The sequence below is a fragment of the Ranitomeya imitator genome, chromosome 3 (genome assembly GCF_032444005.1).
Source record: "Ranitomeya imitator isolate aRanImi1 chromosome 3, aRanImi1.pri, whole genome shotgun sequence".
NCBI classification, from domain to species: Eukaryota; Metazoa; Chordata; class Amphibia; order Anura; family Dendrobatidae; genus Ranitomeya; species Ranitomeya imitator.
In genome coordinates, this window is record NC_091284.1 from 454,261,314 (window position 1) to 454,288,861 (window position 27,548).

The following is a 27,548-nucleotide window of genomic DNA, read 5'->3' on the forward strand; positions in this document are numbered from 1 at the left end:
ATCAGAGTGACAGCTTAGTGTGATCTGATTCTCTCGTAGCACAGGTGAAGAGAAGATGGAGAGCACGATTTCTCTATCTTCTCCATTGTCCGAGTCAGCAGAAATCGGACTGCATTTATATGTCATCCGAGTGCACTCCGGTGTTTTCCACGCACCCATTGGCTTGTATGGGTGCATGTGATCTGATTCTCGGATGTACCCGCAGCATGCTGTGATTGTTTTCTAATGCCAAATCAGCATGAGAAAAAAAAACTGTGATCAGCACTGCTCCATAGTATAACATTGGGCCTAGTGCTACCCGATTTCACACCACCTAGCACTCGTCCCATGTGTACGCTCGCGAGCCCTTAGCGTAAAAGCTGTCATTGTCAAAACCATTGTGTTTGCTTATAGACATGACCCCATAGCAATTGCAGTAACTTGTGGCCAAAACGCAAGAAATACCTAAACTGTGAACTCGCCCTGTGTGTGAAGTGAACGGTGAGGTTAAGTATTGCTAATTTTATATTTAATAATATTTTTATCCATAACTATTGATATTTTTCTCCAAATTGCAGCTACACGATAAGCTATGTCCATCCGGAGTCTGAAGAAGAAGCAGCAGAGGACTTTGAAAGTGAAGGTTGTAACAATGGAATCAGAAATGGAGTTAAACTGTGAGGTTAGTTTTACCATTAATGATAACATTTAAGGAAGGCCGCGGAGTAACATACGTATGGGGACATCCTCACTCCCCTTCCCATCAGATGGCCGAGCTGAGTGCTCACTGATATAGGAGTGGATGGTCGGGACAGATCGTTGTCTTGCTTCGCCGACCATTATGTGTCTGTAACAGAAGCTGTGTGCTGCTTTGGGGGTGGAAGTTTTCCCCTTGGGGCCCCGCTTGCAACAATGGTATGTCCACCCCTTTATTGTTGCCCATTGCATGTGTCACATACTTTAAGTGCTGGTGTGAGGCAACAATTAATTCCTGCCTGATGGGCAGAAACTCCATACTGCTGGCTGCGTGGACTGTCCTGATGAAAATCCCGTGTAACAATCTGTCCAACCAGCGATCATTTATTGGTAGTTACAGATTGACACATCGGCAGCCATCAGCTGATGAACGATCTCTTGTATTTTGGCCGATTGCATCTTTTCAGTGTCCAATCTATAAAATTCAGGGAACGTTGCCATCTCCATTTGGGGCACTAGTGCTCTTCATTTAAAAGATACTACATAAGTGTGACATTATGAAATCACAGTAAGTTTTTAGGGTCCTTTCATGTGGGCAGTTCTGTGCCCATAATGTGCAGCAATGATATAACAAGTCAAGCCCTTTTACTAGGCATGATGCAAACTTTTTGGGGGTGACCGGTCTTTCTCAGTTTGCATATTATCTGCAGCACATTCCTGTTTGCACATGTCAATGTGCTGCCGAAAGTAATTATTTTGTAACCATGTTAAAGATGCAGTTAATGATAAATGAGCCAATACTCGGGGAAAAAGCTTTTTCTACTTATTCTCCTTCATTGTATCAGTTTGTATCACAGTGTCTTAAAGGGACACTGTCACCTGAATTTGGAGGGAACAATCTTCAGCCATGGAGGCGGGGTTTTCGGGTGTTTGATACACCCTTTCCTTACCCGCTGGCTGCAATATTGGATTGAAGTTCATTCTCTGTCCTCCGTAGTACATGCCTGCACAAGGCAATCTTACCTTGCGCAGGCGTGTACTACGGAGGACAGAAAATGAACTTCAATCCAATATTGCAGCCAGCATGCAGCCAGCGGGTAAGGAAAGGGTGTATCAAACACCCGAAAACCCCGCCTCCATGGCTGAAGATTGTTCCCTCCAAATTCAGGTGACAGTGTCCCTTTAACTATTGGCCCGGTCAGGAAGGTGAAAACAGGCTTCGGGGTGAAGGGGTTAAAAGGGTTGTCCGGGCATACAGTAGGCCTAAGATTTATAGGATAGGTCATCCATAGCGTGATTTCTCCTTTATGACTTGGTGAAGGTAAGTATGTCTTCGAGAGCAGAATCCGCTCATTGTTCATATCCTGTGTGTTCTCTGGGTGAGGACTGCACAGCGCTGTCACTGACATCGGAAATCTTACATCCCAACTTTCCCTCCATGACTAATACCTCAGAACCTGTAAAAACTTGTACTCTTGTTGTCTTGTAGAAAGTTGCATGTTGGCACAATTGACAGGCCCTGAGGGAACGTCATAGTTCTAATGAAATAACAGCATTATGCTTTCACTCTGATCCGTGGCTTAAATTAGTTATTCGCTGGCAGAATCGTTATACCACATAAAAAAGACTAATAACCAAAATCTAAAGATTCACTTATTGTGCTGGGAGGAAGCGTGACCAGACATGACAAATATATCCAAGTACAGTATGTTAGCAGAAAACCTGAAGCAGTACTGGCGAAAGGCAGCCCAGCCATTTGTGGATTTTATATGGAACTCAGACTATTTTTTGCTCTTTGTTACAATACAATCTTTTCATCTGATTAATTATATGGGATTTCGAAACAACCTGTCACCCAGGCAGAAGTGGGCAGTTTTTGCTCTTATTTTATTAACATTGGATCCTCTTATTGTCATTTACTCTAAATTATCACTTGACTGATGGTCCCTTTTTGGACTAACGAACCTCCTTAAATGTGGGCTAGTGAGACTTAACATGGCCCGGCTGACTTTTCTGCCCCCAACCTAACTATTGGCCTTGGTGTCTGAAAAATTGTTAAGATTTGAAAAATAAGGAACTGCGTTTCCTTGAATGCTTTGTGACATTTTTACATTCTAATAGTATTAACCTAATGCATGGCAGGATATCAAGGATAATTGGATATGACAAAATTAAATTTACTGCAAAATCTGTTATCTTACCGTATGTTGTGTCATCACTCTGAACTTTGAAAAAGAGGAAAGAGAGACATGCAATGTGGAGCCCACAGTATGATGTCCCCACAGTGCATTCCCCATACAGTATAATGCCCCCCATGTATAAGGTATGATGTTTGTCGGGCTTGTATACAGCACCCAGCAGATACTGAGCAGGGCAGGAGAATCTGGTCACCACTTGTATATTCCAGACCAGATACATGACAGAAGGGTTTCCGTGACTCATAGTAGCTTCAGATGCTACTTAATTTATTCCTTAACCCTTCACCACATACGATCCCCCCAAAATACTTGTTACAGTGACCATCCCCCAAAAAATACATTACAACTTAAATTGGATTAAATGGCTACAGCAGCCTTTTATTAACATTTTTTAAAACAGTTTAACAATAAAGTTTGGAAAAGGGATGGTCCTCGAAGCCTCAAAAACATACAGTAAGCCAAAATATCCAAAAACCCACCATGGTCCCAGGTCAAGTCTTATCCCCAGCCGCCATACATGGCTCGGGGACAGATAACAACCAACCTGGCCGAACCACTGACCCATTCACGGGTCCCTTGATTAACCCTTCCATAGGATAGAACAGACCCCGTCCATCCGAAATTCACACAGGGGAGTCCAGGACCTCGTGAGATCCCCCCCCACGAATCCACCTTTCCATTTCCACCAACTTCGAGGACCTTCCCCCCCACGCCACCAACATAAATGTTCTGACCCCTCAAACATTTATGTCCCTCCATACTTTTAAAGCCGTCTCGATGCCTTCTTGTATGGCCAAGCACCACATATCCGTGCCTACCGTGTTTGAATGGATGCCATCCGCTCTCCAAAAACCTCCCTCATCTGATTCCAAATCCACATGACGTACAACCACTGAGCCAGACCAATGAATAAAAAGTCATCAAGATAATTGGTGCAAGAATTCAAACCAGTTACGTCCTTAACCACCCACTCCAAAAATGTACTAAAGATTTCAAAATAAGCACATGAAAGAGAACATCCCATAGGGAGACAACGATCCAAAAAAAATCCCCCATCCCAAAAACAACCCAACAAATGCATGCTCTCCGGATTTACTGGCAACAAACAAAATGCAGCTTCAATATCCATTTTTGCTAGCTATGCCCCTTTTCTGCATAACCTGATCCAATCCATGGCTGCATCAAACGTCGTATACAAGACCGAACACAACTGGGGGTTGTTCCCATCATTTACCGACGACCCCTTTGGAAATGATAAATGATGGATAAATCTGAACTTATTGGGCTCTTTCTTTGGAGCTACACCAAGTGGAGATACCCTCAAATTACTGAGGGGTGCCACTGTGAACGGACCAGCCATTCTACCCAAGGTGACCTCCTTTTGTAACTTTTCAGAAACCACATCCAGAAACTGTAAAGCCGACTTTTTAAGAAACGGAATTCTAAAACCCTCCTTAAACCCGTCCTTCAATACAAACACCGCTGCCACATCAGGATACCTATTTAGATATACCTCCATCTCGTACATCTTTCTATTGTATCCCTCCCTTCTGCCTGCACCGTCTAAAACATTTTGTTGCCCCGTGTGTGCCCCCACAAACTGAACATTCATGTTTCAATTTACATTTTCCCCCAAATCTACAGTTTCCCTCATTGAATGCAAAACACAGTCCTTTTTGCATAGCCACTGAGTGTCCTGACTGTCCTGAACCCCCAGTTCCCCCTTGAAAGGGCTGACTGCCTTGAATTGCCCTAGATGGAACCATCACACTCATCCACAAGGCTATATCCTTGTGATCCCATCTAATACTGGGTCGAACCGCCTTGCGCTGACAAAACTGTTCATCATATCTCAACCACCCTTGACCCCCATAAACCCTGTAAGCCTCGCCTATAGCGTCCATATAACAAAAAAGACCTAAACAATTCTCAGGGGCCTTCTCCCCAATTACACTAGCCAGAATAGTGAACGCTTGTAACCAATTAGAGAAAGTTCTAGGGATCAATCGATACCTCCTCCTTTCCTCATCTTCCTTCTTAAGAATCCTCCCTCCTAACCCTATCAAGATTAAAAAGCTCTAATGGCAACAAAGAAAATATCTCTATATATTCCCCTTTCCATATTTTTTCTCTCACCTCTTGTTTTAAATGAGCCCCCAAAGGACCCTCAAAACATACATACACTTCCCCCTTTGCTGCGTCATCTAGACATACCGCATCTTCTTTCTCTTTTTCGCCACCCGTTCCCACAATCTGGCTAGTACTCGCCGAATCATCCACAACAGTAGTAGCCCCGGATACCCTACCCCCACCCGCCAAACAGGGAGTACCGCAAGTATCACTAGCTAAATTACTCTAAGTTCCCCTAGTCCCAACAGGGCTCCTGACACCCATAAACAAACTTGAATCCCCCAGCCATGCAGCTGACCGAGAAGATCCCCCTTGAACACCCCCAGACCCCAACAATATGGCTAAATCCCTAATACCATGTAATATTAAACCCATGCCCCCGCTCACTCCCCCAGAAAACGCTTCCCGACTAATACCCACAAAAGAAGGTCAGCAGGGATTGAAAGGAAAAACATTTTCACTCTCACCTGGCTGCCTGGGTACTGTGAACCTACAAGCCGCAGATCCTGACTCCTGGTGAAGTTGTCCTGTTCCATTCCTGGATCAATCTTCTGCTCTCTCCATAGTTTCAGGGTCTCCCTGTATGCCAAGCTGCCGAATCCCTTCAGCTGATGCTGTGGCTGCCTGACCAGGGACCCATGAAGCCGTTGCTGTGCTGGCTGTGACTCCCGTCACACTGTGCTCCCCTAGGGATGATCCCCTTGTCGCCTGTGTCGGGTGTGCGGAATTGCTGACCGAGGCAGCCGATTGCTGCCCGAATCCCACATAGGACATATGAGCCGACCCACCCCTTGGGCCTGAGCTCGGCTGCTGCCTTCCATCCAGCGCTGCCTCTTGCAACGCACTGAAACCTGAGCCGGTTGGCTGCCGCCCATTGTTTTCCCTGCGCTGAGGGGCCGCCTGATAAGGCCCCCACCTCCGCGATTCCCGCTCTCCTCAGAGCAGGCCCTGCTGCCGCGCAGGCACCCGCCATCCCGGGTCCTGACATCCCCTGCTAGTCACTCACCGATGCGAGGGAGGCCGACACCTCCCCCTGCTGTAGGCCCCACCGTCTCGTTGGATTTCTCCTGGCACTCTTACGAGACGCCATCGGCCTGCGTCAGAAACCAGAGGGTCCCTGGAGAGGCTCCTTACTCGGCGCCGGACCCAAGGGATGGCATCTGGACTCAGGCATGCCGGAGGCCTGGATCTCCACGGCCGCCTGCCATCTGATGGAGCCTGAGAAGCTCCCGCCGCTGACCCCTCCAACAGGCTGCTGATAGATGTCTGCAGCCATTCTATTCCTTAAGTACCTGCCGCATCCCTCAAGCGTTGGAGCAAGGCCTCAACCTCCATCTACACCAGGTACCACTAAGCTTTGTAACTTAACCGGTTGGTACCCAAAATGGATGCCCCACTAATATGGCTTCCCCTTTTTATACTGTCCCCTAAAGCCCGCTTCTTCCCCCTCCCCCTTGTGACCTCATCACTCCAACTCAAAGTGTCATTCACCCCTTAATTTCTTTCAAACCTTTTTTGCTCCTGTATTCCCACGTCTCCTTGTCATGTCGGCCTCCCTTAAAAGGGCCGATGGCCCAGTACCGCCTCTCTTGATCACCGATGTAGCAATGTAACTCCATTTATTATATTTCTTACATAAAACCAGGAGGAGGCACTCAGCTGGAGCAGATGAAGTTATAGATGGACATATTCTGGTAGTTACCACTTAGTCATCACCTCTTGGTTATCTCTGTTTTCCCGAAAGCTGAATGTTCGGTTCAGCTTGTGATAAAACGTAACTTTAGCACCAAACCAATTGCTTCCCTGCATAATTGTCCTTCTACACAACTTATCGCAACCATGCAAACATTATTCTAGTTACTGTATCAGTGATATATATGATCATTCTGCCCCTTATGGTTCTGGGGACATTTGTATATTTTTACTCCTAGATGGTGCAGAGAACTCAACTGGAATGGTGGACATGCTGCAAACTTCTTGGGATAGCTTCCCAAATCCGGAAACATCCTGCTGGATGCGGGACAGTTGGGAAGCGTTAGTACATCATGAACATTATGAAAAGGGGCCACTCAGAACCGGAGAGAAAAGGACCAGGAGGGAACAAGACACAGAGAAAAACATTGTCGCTAGATTTGCAACTGAATTTGATTAGATTAGATGTTAGAATTTATGAAGGCCAGCAATTTTTTTTTCTGTCATCCTAAATAGCTTGTTTTACTCTTAGATGGACTGGAAGGGGAAAGACTTATTTGAGTTGGTGTGCACACATCTGGTGCTGAAAGAGACTTGGTTTTTTGGCCTCCAATATATGGCAAGTGGGGTGGACACCTGGCTGAAGCTGGATAAAAAGGTAACAAAATGGGACATATACTCTATACAGTATTTGTACAGTCCAGATGTAATATGATGAAAAATCAAAATTAGTTTATTAAATTATAATTTCATCATATTACACCTCGACTGTATCTTCTCGGTTGCAGGGGTATCACTCTTATTTTGACATGATATTTTCACTAAGTACGCTGACATCCTGCTACTGTCGAGCATTCCTTTGTTTCATCTATACAGTATTTGTGTGGCTTAGCTTATCTCTTGTGGTAACAAAGCACCATACATGTTAAAATTTAGCATTCCCATTACCTTTTTCTGCCAACACTGGTGATTGAAAGGGGGACTTAGCATGGATGTGGATGTGCTTCGATCATTTTTTGGGGGAACTGAAAAATAATTACCTGATGTAGGGTGCCGCCGATTGCTGTGACAATAGAGATGGTTATAAAATGATTATATGGCAGGAGCGCACAATTGTTTACTGGTCCATAGACCACCCCGCCTTCTGTACTGCTTCCAGGGGCCACAAAAACAAATTAAAGGGATTATTGTAACTGAGGAATTTGCTGTACATGCCATGTCAGTTAGGTTGGGGTTTACGTCTGGGGCTTATGCATATAGGGAGAATATGGATTCTCTCCTTCCCTGCGAAGTTCAGAGAACTTCTAGAAACTACATTGGAGAGAGCCATAAGCATTTTCTTCTCTCCACAATCTCATATCCAGAGCTAAAATGCCCACCTCTCAGACATCTATGGAATATACTGTAAATGTCTCAGATGCGATCGTTCGTTATTGTGGCTCCTGAGTGTGATACAGATTGGCATTGTGGTCTATGGATATACCACGAATGTGTCAGATCGAAACTGTGAGAAAACCTATACACTGTGTTATGCCTGGTGCAAAGCCTGAGAATAGAGAATACGAGTCAGGTATTTACTAGGCATAACAGCAATAGTTAGGGCTCATTCAAACGTCAGTTTTTCTTGTAAAAATGTTAAGCGTGTTTTTCACAGATATCACTCATACCTATGATAGTCTATGGAGCTGTTCACATGTACAATTTTTCCCTCAGAGTGGTCTGTTTAAAAGAAAGGAAACATGTCCAATTTTGATCCATGAGTTGGATCAAAATCAGTCATGAAAGTCAGTGGGTCTCTGAAAAAATAAGACCACACTCGGATAATATCCGAGTGAAGTCGGAATTTCACAGACTGTCAGAAACGAGAAGGTAGAGATACGTCTTTTATTCCACATGTATGAGAAAAACTACTGACACTGGAATCACACTCTGATCAAACTCTGATCAAAATCTGATTAAAATAATTGGTCCATTTTTCTTGTGGAAAACACTGATGCCTAAACGAGCCCTTAGGCCTATTTATCTGAACCATTGGGAGAGAACATGCTGGTTTGGGGCCATGTAAGTAAGCAGCAGGTGTAACATAAGTCGGGTTGGTCTGCAGTTGGTGGTTTGTATTCATCTTTGTGAATTGCTTTTTATACAGTACTTGCTGGCTATTTGGTATGTACTTTGGGTGTTGCTACATTCCCTGCTTTTTACTGCATTTTACTTTTTACTGCCCTAGGTCAGTGCGTATTAATCCCATATTTATTACATTATTATTATTATTTAATTATTATTTCATTACTATGTTTTACTATACTACTTCTCCATGTAGTTTGGAGTTTGTGTTTGTGTGTGGATGTGCCCTATTGTTATCTTTGTTAGTGTCCATATCCACAGGTAATAGAGCCCAACAGTAATAACAGGAACTTTAAGCTTTGTGGAGATGGTCGAATAGTCTTTAGCTTTCACACGTTTCTGTAAAAACTTTTTTTTTCCAACCTACTGAGACAGATTAGAAAAACTAGAAGCTCTCTCTCTTTAGCTTTCTTTAGTCCATCTTTAGTGTGATACATTTCAATTATAGCCTCGTGCACAATAGGTTTTCCGTAGTAACACACCATGATACAAAACAGCACAGTGACTACTTTTCACCCTCTTCAATATGCAGACTGAGTGCTTACAAGCTTATAGACACCTGTGATGGTAATTACAGGACACACCGTAATTTAACAAGTCCCTAGGGATAAATTATTTTCATACTTTTCTAGTGGTACCTTCATTTTGCTTCCAGGCCATGTTCATTTTTTTTTTCTTTTAATTTTCTGTTGAATCACAATTCAAATACAATGTGTGATTTCCATTAGTGCCAATTGAAGATCTATTATTTTTTTTAATAATACTTGTATTTCCTATGTTTCTGTCTGTTCATGTGGTAGAAATAAATTGTTCCAACCACTAAACTACCAACAAGCTACTGACTGCTACTGACTTTTCAAAAGGCCAGCTAACAAAGGCTTCCGAGTGAAAACATTAGGCTATCATATATGAAGCAGAACATTCTGATGTTTATAAATAAATGTAAAAAAAATTCTGTATTAAAAAGGAAAATCACAATAAGATCTATCAACAGCATTTTACCTACTTCTTGATGGTTTCGAAGTAGGAACTGAAGGTGTTTTTTTGTTTTTTTGTCCTCCACTGCACAAAAAATTAAATATAATTTTTCACTTGCCATTCTGAATAATCCTTATCAGATCCTGTCAAATTTGAAGAAAATAATAGTAATGACAGACTATTTGGCGGTACCCAATAAACTACATTAATTGTCAATTAGATCCATAGAACAGCAAGTGATGAAGAAGAACAAGAATGAGAATAATTATACTCTTTTTCCATTGCCAGATTTTGCAACAGGAAGTTCCTAAGGAAGATCCCTTAAAGTTCCGCTTTTTGGCCAAATTTTACCCAGAAAATGTTTCAGAGGAGCTGTTTCAGGATATAACGCAGCATCTGTTTTTTCTTCAGGTAATATATATGATGGGGTCTCCGATGTGTTCACAAAATCTAATTTAATAGATGTACTGTGCAAACTTTTTAGGCAATTGTGGAAAAAATGCTATAAAGTAAGAATGCTTTAAAAATAGAAGTGCTAGTAATTTATTTTTATCAACTAATAAAATACAAAGTAAGATAACAAATCAATATTTGGTGTGTTCAGCCTTTGCCTTTAAAAAACCTATCATAGCATCAATACTTCTAGATACACTTACACACAGTTTTTGAAGTACAGTGGGGGAAAAAAAGTATTTAGTCAGCCACCAATTGTGCAAGCCTGTAATTGACATCAACAAATGCAGAAAATCACCTTGTATGATTTGGCAAGATTTATTTTGCAAATTATGGTGGAAAATAAGTATTTGGTCATTAACAAAAGTTCATCTCAATATTTTGTTATATATCCTTTTTTGGCAATGACAGAGGTCAAATGTTTTCTGTAAGTCTTCCAAGGTTTGCACATACTGTTGGTGGTGTTTTGGCACATTCCTCCAGGCAGATCACCTCTAGAGTAGTGATGTTTTCGGTCTGTCACTGGGCAACACAGACTTTGAACTCCCTCCAAAGGTTTTCTATGGGGCTGAGATCTGGAAACTGGTTTGGCCACTCCAGGACCTTCACATGCTTCTTACGAAGCCACTCGTTCGTTGCCCTGGCGGTGTGCTTGCAATCATTATCATGCTGAAAGACCCATCCACATTTCATCTTCAATGCCCTTGCTGATGGAAGGAGGTTTGCACTCAAAATCTCATGATACATGACCCCATTCATTCTTTCATGGACACATATGGTCCCTTTGCAGAGAAACAGCCCCAAAACATGATGTTGCCACCCCCTTGCTTCACAGTAGGTATGATGTTCTTTGGATGCAACTCAGCATTCTGTCTCCTCCAAACACGACGAGTTTTGTTTCTACTAAACAGTTCTACTTTTGTTTCATCAGACCATATGACATTCTCCCAATACTCTTCTGGATAATCCAAATGCTCTCTAGCAAACTTCAGACGGACCTGGACATGTACTGGCTTAAGCAGGGGGACACGTCTGGCACTGCAGGATCTGAGTCCCTGGTGGCGTAGTGTGTTACTGATGGTAACCTTTGTTACAGTGTTCCCAGCTATATGCAGGTCATTTACTAGGCCCCCCATGTGGTTATGGGATTTTTACTAATCTGCTCTTGTGATCATTTTGACCCTACGGGGAGAGATCTTGCATGGAGCCCCAGATCGAGGGAGATTATCAGTGGTCTTGTATGTCTTCCATTTTCTTATTATTGCTCCCACAGTTGATTTCATCACACCACGCTGCTTGGCTATTGCAGATTCAGTCTTCCCAGCCTGGTGCAGGGCTACAATTTTGTTTCTGGTGTCATTTGACAGCTCTTTGGTCTTCACCATACTGGAGTTTGGAGTGTGACTGTTTGAGGTTGTGGACAGGTGTCTTTTATACTGATAACAAGTTCAAACAGCTGCCATTACTACAGGTAATAAGTGGAGGACAGAGGAGTGTCTTAAAGAAGAAGTTATAGGTCTGTGAGAGTCAGAAATCTTGCATGTTTTTAGGTGACCAAAAACGTATTTTCTGGATTTGTTTTCTCATTTTGACTCTCATAGTTGTAGTCTACCTATGGTGTCAATTACATGCCTCTCTCATCTTCTTAAGTAGAGAACTTTCACAATTGGTGGCTGACTAAATTCTTTTTTCCCCACTGTAACTCAGCAAATATGTTGGTTCCAACATCTTGAAGAACTAACCACAGATCTTCTGTGGATGTAGGCTTGGGCAAATCCTTCTGTCTCTTGCAAGACTTCTTGTTTTTCTACGTTGGTTGTATGTTTGGAGTCTTTGTCCTGCTGCAGAATACATTTCCATCCAATCTAGTGGCTCCCTGATGGTATTGCATGATGCATACTGTAAATATCTGCCTGTATTTCTCAACATTGAGGAACAAGAAATTGGCAAATATGAGGACCATATATATAGTGGTGAGCCAAGGAAACTTCCAGCATATGAAAGACACTTACTCATGCTTACTTTCCTTTGAAATTGGAAGATGTCCAGCAGTGCCATCAGCTCAGAATGGGCTACAATCAGTTACAACCCAGAAACTTGGCTACACCCATCTACTGTCCAGAGACGTCTGTGCATAAGGGGTCTTCAATCAAGAATTGTAGCCAAAAACCATACTCCAACATAAAAAAATGGCCAAGTGTCTCAACTATGCATGAAACTATAGGAACTGGGGTGCAGTAATATGGCAACAGGTGCTTTAGTAAGAGAAGTTTGTTCGCCAAAGGCCTGGAAAGCAGTACAACGATGAGTGTCTGCAAAGAGCAGTGAAGCATTGTGGAGTTTCCTTGCAAGATTAAAGTTGTATTTCAGCAAATGAAGTTAGAAATATGGCAAAGAAGACTAATGGCATTCTTAATGGTGAGATATACAGGCATCTATTTATCCATCATGTAATATCATAAGAGAGGAGTCTGGCTCCAAATTTATTCTACAGCAGGACAACGATTTAAAAAATATATAACCAATGTAATTAAGAAGTATGGTATCTTCAGCATAAAGAAGAACAAGGAATCATGAGAGTAATGATAAGGGCCCACAGAGGCATGATATCAACGTCTTTGAGGCTGCCTGGGATTATATGTAGAGATAGACAGATTTGCACAAACTTACATCCAGAGAAGTATAACGAACTTGGCAATCCTTGGAGAAATATGACTTATTTATTTCAAAAGTTAGCAGAACATATAGCAGTACATTAATAATATATAAAAATATAAATATATACCGGTAAATGTATAATAATAATATAAGCATAGACATTGTATGCATTTCATTGAGATTGCCTTGTAATATTGGTTTAGTAAACCTTAACCTAAATGTAGTGTAACAAGAATACAAAATGTATTATTCCTGTTCCCTAGAAAACTAAGTACATAGCAGATTGAGACTTGTTCTGAATGGGAGTGTGTGATCTAAATGCTGGAAGCAATAGACTTGTCCAGGCACAGAAGGTTACTTGTTTTCTACACAGAGTCACAATGTCAGTTTGAAAGGATTATATTTGCCAAGATTTCAGATTTCAAAAAAGGTGAAGCTTGCAATAAAAATATTTAAAATGTATCTATCGCTTCTATCTCTCTATCTATCTAGCTCTCTGCACAACACCAAAAAAAACTCATAAACATAAATCCGTAGCCTTGTTCAGGAGCTAACTAAACAGTATAGACCCTGACAACACCAAGCTAGCCCCAGTTAGGTAAAAAAAAACAGCTATTGTCCATAGCAACCACTGATACTTGCGATTTGGTGCACATGGCCTGTGCAGTCTCTTAAGCTCCAAGACACATCCAGTCTGTTCAGCTGCCCAGCAGATGAATACCTAGCCAGTTTATATGCAGAGCCAGCCAGGTACACTAATCAAAGCCTGCAGAGTTAAGATTTAGCCCTAGTCTACCTGGCATTGCTACATACCTTCCCCCTCTGACCAAAGATGAGGTCTGGGCATCATCTGCCAACCCATCGGGCCTACAGGGGACCACTTTACCAAAACTGACTTTATGAGGGGGCTGGGCCAGTTCTGTATTGCCTTCTATGAGACTACCTTCAGGTGGGTCTCAGGAATTCTACAGGGCTTTAAATTGACCTGAGCAGGAGGCTTATATTTGATGACACGTGTGGGACCTAGTGACCTAGTAACTCCAAGAACCTGCCTCTATTTTTGAGTAGCAATTTCTGTTGACTTTGGGAATGTGACAAATTTCCTGCTTCTTTGAAAGCTGGAACGTTTGTCTTCTAACTGGGCTAACAAGCAAGAGGTTTCTAGAGGGTTCTTTTCCTTCCAGGGTTTTAGCAGGTTGCCATAATATGTGGGAAAGTGTTTCCTTTTACCTGGTCAGTGTACTTTATAGCTGATTTCTCTTACCTTTTCCACACCTTATAGAGTCCTTGCCACTGGGTAAGGAACTTGTTCTTCCCTGTTGGCACTAACACACATACCCAATCCCCAGGCTTTAATTGCCTCACTGGAGCCAACCGATTATACCCCCTGGATTTTGAGGAGGTGCACTTTTATCTCTCCCTTCACTTTGGTCCCTCGACATAACAGATCATTAGACCTGAGCAATTGCGGGAAATTATTATTGGCTCCCATCTCCTGGAGAACACCATTTAATACACTTACATTTTCCAGAGTAACTTTTACCTTTAAGTCTCTGAGCTGTGCAGTCCCAAAGTTGATTCACTTATCAAGGTCAGGGACACTGGCTTTAGGGGATTCTTCTTCTTCCTCCTCACTAGCCAATGCAGTGAAAGGAAATTTATCAGTAATATCATATACTGGACTACTGGGTGCTACAGCTTTAGCCCATAAGTCCCCAAAAAATGGAAAGTAATATCCGATTACAATAGTATGAAACAAGTCCTTGTCCACTCCCACTTGCTGGGACAACGAACCGCAGTCTGTGCATATGTCCACCTGGGCAATAGGATAGTTCTTGGGTCTTTGCATGCCACTCTCACGTGGACTTGGACCCCTTCTTTTGGGTATCCGAGAAATGTGACTTCAGGCTCCCTTGGTTGCTTAGGTAGTTCTCCATAGCCAAGTATCTTTCTACAAGGCCCAATAGGCCATCTGCATGCTGAGTTTCTCCTTGGCCAACTGAGCTTTACACGGTCTTAGGAAGTGAGTGGATAAACTGGTACACTAAAACTCTTTGCACAATCTGTGCTGGAGAGCAGGTCTCAGGCTGCAGCCATTTTTGCACCAGGTGTAGCATGTCAAACATCTCATTATCAAGGAGGCTTATCCCTTTGGTGTACCTGTTGTGCCTGGACTTCCAGGGTTACGCCTAAACATCAATCTAATCTGAACTGGTGCATAACCAAAAAAGTCAAATAGCAAATAGATTAATGGCTGCACTCAAAATTAATCTGTGCTAGAGCAAGAAAATGTGCGATACATGAAATGGGAATAACATAATGGCTTGTGAAATATATGAAAAAACACATGAGATGCCATAAACTCCGCCTTCAGCTTGTCATGCTCCTTGACATCCTGCAGTGTGAGGTCATAGTAAACTCTCTGCGGCTCCCCAGTAAGGTATGAAAGTAGGACTTCTGCCCATTGCTCTGGGGGCAGAATTGTAAAAATTGGCCCGGTGATCAACGTGCAAACCACCCTTGGGGGTTAAGGGGTTAAATAGAAATGGTTCCTGTGATACCTCAGATCACTGCAAGTCTTCCATTTAGAGAATGCTATGCATCATTTCCCATGACATTACTATTTTGGATTGTTTGAGGGTAGATATTGAATAATTCAGAATTTCTATGAACTGATCATATTGTTCATGGTTCTAAGGATTGGAGGAGGCCTATATAGCCTATATATGGTTTATCATCTTGGTGTGATTACCTTTTAATGAAAGTATTTGTATCCATTTTACGACTTCTTTTTCCTTCCCTTGGTGGTACTCTATCTAACATGAGCCGTTAATGAGCCATAAAATGCTTGCTAATATTTGACAGTAAACTGGAAGCATCATCTGTGCATGTAAAATGCAGGCTAATTTAGCGTCTCTGAAAGCTAATGATTAACTGAAAGTGTCCGCTTTATGCAGAACCAATTAGTCATTTGGAGGTAGTTTTAATACTCATTTTCAATAAGAGTTTCAATACTTGATGATAACGTTTAATTTCCTGTAAAACATTAAATTTATATTGAAAAAATATTTATTGTCAAAACTGAGATTACAGAATAATTCAATTTATTGGTGTCGCTAGGTCTGATGGAGAAAGCTAAGTGCAGAGGTACTTGTTATCCTAAATCCTAGACTTACAGGAATATTCTTGTTATATACTAGGTTAAAAAGCAGATCCTGGACGAAGAAATTTTATGCTCTCCTGAGGCATCAGTTCTTTTAGCTTCATATGCTGTCCAAGCCAAGGTAAGAACATTCATTGATATATGTGTATATCTATCTATATATATATATATATATATCTATATATATATATATATAGATATATATATATATATATATATGTGTGTGTATATATGTATATATGTGTGTATGTGTGTATGTGTGTGTGTATATATGTGTATATACAGTGGGGCAAAAAAGTATTTAGTCAGTCAGCAATAGTGCAAGTTCCACCACTTAAAAAGATGAGAGGCGTCTGTAATTTACATCATAGGTAGACCTCAACTATGGGAGAAAAACTGAGAAAAAAAATCCAGAAAATCACATTGTCTGTTTTTTTAACATTTTATTTGCATATTATGGTGGAAAATAAGTATTTGGTCAGAAACAAACAATCAAGATTTCTGGCTCTCACAGACCTGTAACTTCTTCTTTAAGAGTCTCCTCTTTCCTCCACTCATTACCTGTAGTAATGGCACCTGTTTAAACTTGTTATCAGTATAAAAAGACACCTGTGCACACCCTCAAACAGTCTCACTCCAAACTCCACTATGGTGAAGACCAAAGAGCTGTCAAAGGACACCAGAAACAAAATTGTAGCCCTGCACCAGGCTGGGAAGACTGAATCTGCAATAGCCAACCAGCTTGGAGTGAAGAAATCAACAGTGGGAGCAATAATTAGAAAATGGAAGACATACAAGACCACTGATAATCTCCCTCGATCTGGGGCTCCACGCAAAATCCCACCCCGTGGGGTCAGAATGATCACAAGAACGGTGAGCAAAAGTCCCAGAACCACGCGGGGGGACCTAGTGAATGAACTGCAGAGAGCTGGGACCAAGGTAACAAGGCCTACCATAAGTAACACACTACGCCACCATGGACTCAGATCCTGCAGTGCCAGACGTGTCCCACTGCTTAAGCCAGTACATGTCCGGGCCCGTCTGAAGTTTGCTAGAGAGCATTTGGATGATCCAGAGGAGTTTTGGGAGAATGTCCTATGGTCTGATGAAACCAAACTGGAACTGTTTGGTAGAAACACAACTTGTCGTGTTTGGAGGAAAAAGAATACTGAGTTGCATCCATCAAACACCATACCTACTGTAAAGCATGGTGGTGGAAACATCATGCTTTGGGGCTGTTTCTCTGCAAAGGGGCCAGGACGACTGATCCGGGTACATGAAAGAATGAATGAGGCCATGTATCGTGAGATTTTGAGTGCAAACCTCCTTCCATCAGCAAGGGCATTGAAGATGAAACGTGGCTGGGTCTTTCAACATGACAATGATCCAAAGCACACCGCCAGGGCAACGAAGGAGTGGCTTCGTAAGAAGTATTTCAAGGTCCTGGAGTGGCCTAGCCAGTCTCCAGATCTCAACCCTATAGAAAACCTTTGGAGGGAGTTGAAAGTCCGTGTTGCCAAGCGAAAAGCCAAAAACATCACTGCTCTAGAGGAGATCTGCATGGAGGAATGGGCCAACATACCAACAACAGTGTGTGGCAACCTTGTGAAGACTTACAGAAAATGTTTGACCTCTGTCATTGCCAACAAAGGATATATTACAAAGTATTGAGATGAAATTTTGTTTCTGACCAAATACTTATTTTCCACCATAATATGCAAATAAAATGTTAAAAAAACAGACAATGTGATTTTCTGGATTTTTTTTTCTCAGTTTGTCTCCCATAGTTGAGGTCTACCTATGATGTAAATTACAGACGCCTCTCATCTTTTTAAGTGGTGGAACTTGCACTATTGCTGACTGACTAAATACTTTTTTGCCCCACTGTATATATATATACACAGTTGTGTGAAAAAGTGTTTTCATATTCTTTTGAATGTTTGTCACACTTAAATGTTTCAGATCACCAAACAAATTTACGTATTAGACAAAGATAACACAAGTAAACACAAAATGCAGTTTCTAAATGAAGGTCTTAACTATCAAGGGAAAATGAAATCTAAACCTACAGGGCCCTGTGTGAATAAGTGAATGCCCCCCCCACACTTAAAACATAAATGACCTGTGGTTTATCACATCTTTGGGAAGCTGAGTTCAAATTCCCTGCAACACCTGTTCCCAATCAAGAATCCACCTAATTAAGACCTGCCTGACAAAGTGAAGTACACCAAAAGATCCTCAAAAGCTAGACATCATACTGTGATCTGAAGAGATTCAGGAACAAATGAGAAACAAAGTAATTGAGATCTTTCAGTCTGGACAGATTATAAAGCCATTTCTAAAGCTTTGGGTCTCCAGCGAACCACAGTGAGAGCCATCTTAGACAAATGGTGAAAAGATGGAACAATGGTGAACCTTACCCCAAGAGCACAGTGACGACTCATCCAAGATGTCACAAAAGACCCCACAAACAGCATCCAAAGAACTGCAGGCCTCACTTACCTCAGTTAAGGTCAGTATTCATGACTCCACCATAAGAAAGAGACAGGGCAAAAATGGCCAAGACGAAAATCACTGCTGAGCAATAAGAACATAAAGTCTTGTCTCAGTTTTGCCAGAAAACATCTTGATGATCCCCAAGACTTTTGAGAGAATACTCTCTGGACTGGCAAGACAAAAGTTGAACTTTATGGAAGGTGTATGTCCCACTACATCTGGCATAGAAGTAACACAGCATTTCAGAAAATAAATGTCCTACCAACAATTAAATGTGGTGGTAGTATGATAGCCTGTGGCTGTTTTGCTGCTTCAGGACATGGAAGACTTGCTGTGGTAAAGGGAACCATGAATTCTGCTGTCAACCAAAAATCATGAATGAGAATGTCTGGCCATCTGTTTGTGACCTCAAGCTGAAGCACACATGGGTTATGCTGCAGGATAATGATCCAAAACACACCAGCAAGTCCACCTCTGAATGGCTTAAGAAAAACAAAATTAAGACTTTGGAGTGGCCTAGTCAAAGTCCTGACCTGAATCTGATTGAGATGCTGTGGCATGACCTTTAAAAAGGCAGTTTATGCTCAGAAACCTTGCAATGTGGCTGAATTACAACAATTCTGCAAATTGAATGGGCCAAAATTCCTCCTTGTTGTAAAAGACTCATTGCCAGTTATCGCAAATGCTTGATTGCTGTTGTTGCTTCTAAGGGTGGCCCAACCAGTTATTAGGTTTAGGGGCAATCACTTTTAGACATAGGGCCCTGTAGGTTTGGATTTCTTTTTTCCTTCATAATAAAGACCTTCATTTAAAAATTGCATTTTGTGTTTACTTGTGTTATCATTGTCTAATATTTAAATTTGCTTAGTGATCTGAAACATTTAAGTGTGACAAACATGCAAAAGAATAGGAAATTAGGAAGGGGTCAAATACTTTTCCACACAAATATATATATATATATATATATATATATATATATATATATGTATATTTTTCATGCAATGGTTTTCCTCAATATTCTTATTGGAATTTTGGTACCAAAAATCTAAAATGTTGATTAATGAGACCACAGTGCAGATTTCCCCTCATCTAATGTCCCGTCTGTTTGCTTTTCTCAGTAGTGGCTTCTGAATTTAGAAGTTATTCAACCATAAAAACCTGCTACTCAGTTTTCTTTGGACAGTTGATGTTGAGATGTGCCTGCTACTTGATATTTGTGCATCTGTAAGGTACCCGGGCTGTTCCTCTATGCCCTGGCACTTTACAAACACACAGAATCCCAGTGCATATGTGTTATGCTGAGAAGTTTCCCTTGTACTCACTTGTAGGCCAGAGTCCTCCGTTGCATCCACATTCTTGGTCCCAGGATCAGCCGTACACACATCAGGGGACACCCGGTTCATTTTAACAGGTTCAACTTTACTTCACAGTTCAGGTACATCAGTTTTTAACACGGATTATCGGGCACAGCACCCTTTGGTTCTATCAACACAGTTCATTTCAAGCCTTTGCTTACATTCAGCTTGCATTATCCCTACGCTTGATCCTCTAGTCAGCCCCAGGGATTTCCCGTCCGGCCCCACAGCACTCCGAGATCCATTATGTCTTCCTCTTGTGGTTCCCCTTCCGGCTTCTTTGGCATGGAAGGGATTAAGGCACACTCCACAGTGCCTAGTTTGGGTTGTAGGCCCTGGATGTTACAAGAAGATACGCAGGAAATTTGGTACAACCTCGTGCTTTCAGCACACTGCACCTTGAACTTAATCTTCATATGAACCTCACACTTACTCTTGCTCTCTCTAACTAACTAAATCGGGAAGCAGTTCCCCTTTTTACTTAACCCTCCCTAACTCATTCTGGGCTGGTCAAAAACACTGAACTGTATCATACCTATCAGCTATACACTAAAAAGACCCACCACTACCTATGAATCACTGCTTTGGGCCCTAAACCCTAATCCATATTTGAAGTCACTAAACTATGTCCTATACCAGTGTTCCCCAACTCCGGTCCTCAAGAGCCACCAACAGGTCATGTTTTTAGGATTTCCTTAGTATTGCCAGGTGATAATGGCATCACCTGCACAGGCAGGAATTCCATCACCTGTGAAATACTAAGGAAATCCTGAAAACATGACCTGTTGGTGGCTCTTGAGGACCGGAGTTGGGGAACACTGTCCTATACTTTCCTTACCCCTGAGATGAGTGTACCAGTGTTACCTTTGGCATTATTTTGCAATACCAACACAGCAGCATCAGTAATTATAACACTTTGCATTATTCACATAACACACTACACATTTCACATTACACAATAAAACCGCATGTCATAGTTCACACCACACAATTTGTTGTCTTCAGGGGCAGCTACACGACAGTCTCTGGCACACCTTTACACATCATTTATAAAGGCTCTTTTCGAAGGTGCTGTTAATTTGTGTTTTCGGAGGCTTGTAACTCTTATGATCTTATCCTCTGCAGAAGAGGTAATTCTTGGACTTCTTTTCCTGGAGTTGGTCCTGATGAGTGCCAGTTTCATCATACCAATTAATGGTTTTCATGACTGCAGTTGAGGATACTCAACACTGGAGGATACCAAAGCTTCCATTGCAAAACACACTCGATAGCAGCAAACTCTTTCTGAAGGCTAGTGATTCCACAAATGAACTCTTGATGAGGCATACCATACCTAATCGCTAGAAGCCATTCTAGGTGACTGCCTGTAAAGCTGTTTAAGAGTGTCAAGTGGGTGTAAAGCTGTCTTGGGAGTAAAAGTCGTGTGGCGGGGATGCTTTTAGGAATCTAAAGTTTAACACAAATTCTGGTTTCACACGTGTTTCTTTACTCCTTGTTTCCATATGTGTTCCTTTGTGTTCCCTGCTTTCACTGTCAATTTATATTGGGCACATTCCAATTAGAACAAGGAAGACCAGTGCATGAACGGCAAGTGTCCAAAATTTGACTGGTGCTGTAAATTATACTTGCAATGGCTATTATCTTGTGCCCACAATGAGAACTGGAAAGTGTTTGCATTTTGTATATGAACTTGGTCATATAATTTTTTTCTCCAGTGATTCCAAATTACTGTGTACAGATTGGAATCATTTGCAATAAGAACATAATTAATATGGTTATATTTAAAATAAATACATCCTTATGTACACTTTATAAAGTAAGATATTAAATTATTCTACATAATCTTGTTCTGACATGTATACATTTCATACTCTACCTTATAGGTTAGTATGAGAATTTAGAAGAAATTTTGGTCTAATTTCTGTAATGAAAAATGTCACACAAGCCATACTCATGTCTTCAGACTCCCTAGCATTGACCACTCCGTTGGTCTCCTCAGGGTTCTGTTCTATAGTCACATGACCAATCAAGCTACTGATTACCTGCGTTTTACACAAATTTTTCTAACTTGGCAAACCCCTTTAATTATTATGTTTTTTTGTAGTATGGTGATTATAATCCTAGCATTCACCAGCCTGGATTTTTATCTCAAGAAGAACTATTACCAAAAAGAGTGAGTATTAACTATCACACTGACTTATACTGGACTAAAGTAATGGCCATAATGGAATAGTACTTTTATTCAAACAATGAAATTAATAGTAGTAACCATATAGTGTATCAAAGTAGCTCCATAAAGAAGAAGCAACATAGTGAATGTAAATTTTTGCTTGAGCACACATTTATATAATGTGGAGATTAGTGATATAAATCCTGGTAATATTCCTAGTGGTATATAGTGGTCTGAAGTAGATTAGGGTTCCTGGGGTTCTATTGCCTAGTTATTGGTTAACACTAGTGATGAGCGAATATACTTGTTACTTGAGATTTCCTGAGCACGCTCGGGGGTCCTCCGAGTATTTTTTAGTGCTCGGAGATTTAGCAGCTGAATGATTTACATCTGTTAGCCAGCTTGATAACATGTGGGGATTCCCTAGCAACCAGGCAACCCCCACATGTACTTTTGCTGGCTAAAAGATGTAAATCATTCAGCTGCAGCAAGAAAAACTAAAACTCCGAGCACTAAAAAATACTCGGAGGACCCCCGAGCATGCTGGAGAAATCTCAAGTAACGAGTATATTCGCTCATCACTACTTAACACCTAATATTCCTGGTGGTTTATAATAACGTAAAAGTAAATTTTATGCATTTAATAAGATATACAATATTAGAATGACTGGAGGGTCCAACCTCTTGGCCAACCATGATCACAACGGTGCCTTCCACTTTCTCCATGAAAAGCAATGCATCCACCCACTACAGCTCCATTCAATGACATACAGTGGCTTGCAAAAGTTTTCACCCCCTGGATTATTTCCTTTTTTGCTACCTCACAACCTGGAATTTCATTGGTTTTTTTTTTGAGGGTTTGCATCAGTTCATATAAAAACATGCCTAAATCTGTGAACATTTGATTTTCTTTTTATTGTGAAGTAAACAACAAATAGGACGAAATAACTGAAAACTTCAGTGTCTATAACTATACACCTCCTTAAAGTTAGTACTTTGTGGAGCCTCCGTTTGTGGCAATTACAGCTGCAAGTCACTTTGGATAAGTCTCTGAACTTTCCACATCTTGCCACTGGGATTTTTGCCCATTCCTCAAGGCAAAACTACTCCAGCTCCTTCAAGTTAGATAGTTTCCTCTGATGAACAGCAATCTTCAAGTCTAACCACAGATTGTCAATTGGATGAAGATCTGGGCTATGACTAGGTCACTCCAAAGCATTTACACATTTCCCGTTTAACCACTTAAGTTATGCTTTAGCAGTATGCTTTGGGTTATTATCTTGTTGGAAGGTGAACTTCCATCCCAGTCTTAAGACACTGACAGACTGAAACAGATTTTTTTCTCAAGAATATCCCTGTATTTTGCACCATCCATCTTTCCCACGACTCAGACCATTTTCCCTGTCCCTGCTGCCGAAAAACATCTAAACATCAAGATTCTGCCATCACCACATTTCACTGTGGGGATGGTGTCCTTCTGGTGTTGAACTGTGTTGGTTTGGCTCCAGACATAGCGTTTACCTTGGTGGTCAAAAAGTTCAATTTTGATCTCATCTGACCACAACACCTTCCTCCACACATTTGGGGAGTCTCTCATGTGTCTTTTGGCAAACTCAAAACAATGCTTACAATTTGTATGCTTAAGTAAAGGCTTTTTACTGCCTACTTTTCCATAAAGGTCACCTCTATGGAGTGTACAACATATTGTATTGGTTTGGACAGATACTTCAATCTCTCCTTGGGAACTCTGGAGCTCCTTCAGGGTTACCTTTGGTCTCTGTCCTGCCACTCTGATTAATGCTCTCATTGCCCAGGCTGAGAGTTTTGGTGAGTGGCCATCTCTTGGCAAGTTTGTTGTGGTTCCATGTTCTTCCCATTTGATGATAATGGATTTGATAGTGCTCCAGGGGCCCCTCAGAGATTGGGATATTTTTTATAACCTATCCTTGACTTGTACTTCTCAACAACTTTGTCCCTGACTTTTTTGGAGATCTCCTTGGTCTTCATGGTGTTTGGTTAGTGATGCCTCTTGCTTAATGGTTTTGCAGCCTCTGGGGCCTTTCTAGAAAAGGTAAATTGTATTTAATGACAGACCATTCGACTCTTAGTGGCTTCATAGCAAAAGGGTGAATACATATGCACATGCCAATTTTTAGTTATTTGATTCCATAAATTTAATTTTATTGCTTTATTTTCCTCACTTCACCAACTGGAACCCTATGATAAACAATTGGTGACTTAGAGCGATATGCTATCACTGAGTGAAAAACTCTGTAATGAGATAAATTATCCAATTAGTAACCCATCTTAAAGGGACTCAGTAGGGTCAGCCCTCCTAGGCCGTCTATATGTGCATGTAGGTCATGGGAAGCTGAATAAAATGATACCTTGATATCTGCAATCTGATGTTTATAAGTATATGAGCTTTCCAGGCTATGGGCCGGACACTGATCTGCATGAGAATCTGCCTCCAGAGCCTATTTTGAATAGAAGCTGAAGTTACCAGTGTGAGACATGTAAGTAACAAGGACAGTAAAACTGAACATTGCAAACACTTTTTTTCAGCTCTGTACAGGTCTGCAGCGAGATCAGGAAAACAGAGAGCGGTCATTACATGTCCCACACTGGTAACTCCCCCTTCATGTAAAAGAAGCCTTGTGGGCAGATTCTCATTCCGGTCAGTGCCCGCCCCATAGATCAACTTAGCAACTTCTTTACATGTAAGAAAAATGTGGATTTTTCTGAAACATAACATTGGATCAGAGATATCAAGAGATCGGTAATACTGGTAGGTGTGGACCACTACACCACCAGCTGGACTCACCCTGGAGTGGCATGACTAAGCAGCTATCGGTGTTCACCAGAGCCTATGGTGGTGAGGTTAGGCTTGGCTGCAGGCAGTTGCCAGCTGCCACTCCAGGTCAGTCCCCAGGACCACAGCAGCTGATCAAAGGGTTAGAGGCACAGGCACACGGCAAGGAGGAGGTGAGATAGAGGTGAAGTCAGGTGGTCCGAAATCGGTCCAGGCAGCACAGGACGAGAAAAAGTAACAGAGGTCAGGAGAGGTCAGGCAGGACTGGTTAATAGGCCGGGTCGTATACAGGAAGCTAGATACAGGAGGTTCCATGCACATAGATTTATGGAGCAGAAACCATGTTCGAGCAAGCAATGGTGGGTGGAGCTGCCTAAAATAGGCCCTGCTGGCAAGAAATAAGTCAGGGAACCCAATTTATGCAGGACACAGCAGAGTTAAATTCCTGCAGACACCGGCCATGCCCCTGAGGCCAGATGGATTCCACATGTAGAAGCAGCAATACAGAGGAGCAAAGAAAGAAACCAATTTAGCGGCATGGACTACCGCGAGGAAAACCGCATGGTGAGTGGAGCGACACTTAGGACACACGCTAGTTGCCGCCATGATAGTATCATTTTATTCAGCTTCCTATGACCCACATGACCGTATAGATGGAGGGGACGATCCTGCTGCCAGATTCCTTTTAAGATATCCTATCTTGCAAGCACAGGAAGACCATAAAAACTCCACATTAGTACAATATTATTGTGATATCTTGTCTGGCATTGGGCACTTATACATCAATTACTGTATATACTACATTATGTACAAACCGAAACAGATATTATCCTGTGTGCAGCATATACTAATAAGAATAGAAATGTTTTTGTAGGTTCTCCAACAATATCAGATGACATCAGAAATGTGGCAGGACAAAATAACTGCATGGTACGCAGAACACAGAGGAATTGCCAGGTATGCCAGTGGACCTTCTGCTAGAACATATTCAAAAGTGGTTCATTGTAAAATTCTTTATAATCTCTGATGCTTGTTACATTTCCATCCATTTACATTAGGTTTCTTCCTTCTTCGTTGTGAGAATAGTTTATCTTGCTCATTCTATCTAGCAAACCTAATAGAAACCGCATGGCCAATTATAAGTCTATGGGATCAGATATAATAGACTGATAAAACTTGAACTAATCCAGTATAATGGTGAAGTCTTTTATCACATGTCTTCTGTCTGTCTTATTCTACAGAATTATTGATACATGGATCAAATAATAACAGATTAAGTTGAGATATAATTACTTGATTCATCCCTCTGTTTTGTCTGTGATCTTTTAGAGATGAAGCAGAGATGAATTACTTAAAAATTGCACAAGACCTGGATATGTATGGCATGAACTACTTTCCAATATCAGTAAGTGAATTATTCCTTAATATTTATTATAGTTGATTTTTGCAGTAAGGGATTGTCTCATCCTGACAAGGCCATAGTATATGTTCTGTAACTAGCGAAGAGCGAGCGTGCTCTGATACTGTGTTATCCGAGTGCTAACAGAGTATCTTCGGCATGCTTGAATACTATGTTTGAGTCGCTGTGGCTGCGTGTCTCACGGTTGTTCTTCAGCATTGCGGATTTCATTGGTGCACAATAGAGATAGCATATAGCATCCATTTTTCACAATAATCCCACTTGTTTGGTCCTTAAATAGAAAATACAAATGGAATTTTCTAACACAAACGATAAAGTAGGCTGAAAGTGATTTACATTGCCCGATAATTGGGGAAGGAGTGTTCCTAGGAGCGCTTGTTTTCCTGTGTAAACAGGCTGCTGATCACCACTCATTCATTAAATGCAATGATCTTTAACCCCTTCCCGACCTGTGACACAGCGTATGCGTCATGAAAGTCGGTGCCAATCCGACCTGTGACGCATATGCTGTGTCACAGAATGATCGCGTCCCTGCAGATCCGGTGAAAGGGTTAACTCCCATTTCACCCGACCTGCAGGGACAGGGGAAGTGGTAGTTTAGCCCAGGGGGGGTGGCTTCACCCCCCGTGGCTACGATCGCTCTGATTGGCTGTTGAAAGTGAAACTGCCAATCAGAGCGATTTGTAATATTTCACCTATTATAACTGGTGAAATGTTACAATCCAGCCACGGCCGATGCTGCAATATCATCGGCCATGGCTGGAAACATTGATGTGCCCCCACCCCACCAATCGCCCCCCAGCCCTCCGATCTGTCCTTTACACTGCTCCGCTCCCCTCCGTCCTCCTGTCCGCTCCCCCCGTGCTCTTGTCCGCTCACCCCGTGCTCCAATCATCCCCCCGTGCTCCAACCACCCCCCCTGCAGTCCGATCCACCCCCCCTGCAGTCCGATCCACCCCCCCTGCAGTCCGATCCACCCCCCGATGCTCCAATGCACCCCCGCGTGCTCCGATCCACCCCCCGTGCTCCGATTTACCCCGTCATGCTCCAATCCACCCCCCCGTGCTCCCCCACCACCCCATCATACTTACCGAGCCTCCCGTGGTCCGTCCGTCTTCTTTCCTGGGCGCCGCCATCTTCCAAAATGGCGGACGCATGCGCAGTGCGCCCGCTGAATCTGCCGGCTGGCAGATTCGTTTCAAGTGCATTTTGATCACTGCGATA

The 27,548-nt window shown here is 42.0% G+C and overlaps 1 protein-coding gene across 3 annotated transcripts in view; it reads left to right on the top strand.

Moving 5' to 3' along the window:
- Window positions 1–27,548, top strand: part of LOC138670244 (merlin-like) — a 121,298-nt gene that overhangs the window by 27,660 nt on the left and 66,090 nt on the right. For 2 of the 3 annotated variants that reach the window (XM_069757417.1, XM_069757418.1), the window contains exons 3-9: window positions 558–661; window positions 7,228–7,353; window positions 10,086–10,208; window positions 16,109–16,192; window positions 22,027–22,095; window positions 25,779–25,861; window positions 26,234–26,309. In XM_069757417.1, coding sequence (XP_069613518.1) covers window positions 572–661; window positions 7,228–7,353; window positions 10,086–10,208; window positions 16,109–16,192; window positions 22,027–22,095; window positions 25,779–25,861; window positions 26,234–26,309 — 651 coding nt within the window. In that variant the 5' untranslated portion in view covers window positions 558–571. Of the gene's footprint in view, window positions 1–557; window positions 662–6,934; window positions 7,354–10,085; window positions 10,209–16,108; window positions 16,193–22,026; window positions 22,096–25,778; window positions 25,862–26,233; window positions 26,310–27,548 lie in introns of all 3 variants that reach the window. The other variant, XM_069757419.1, reaches the window with a different exon arrangement.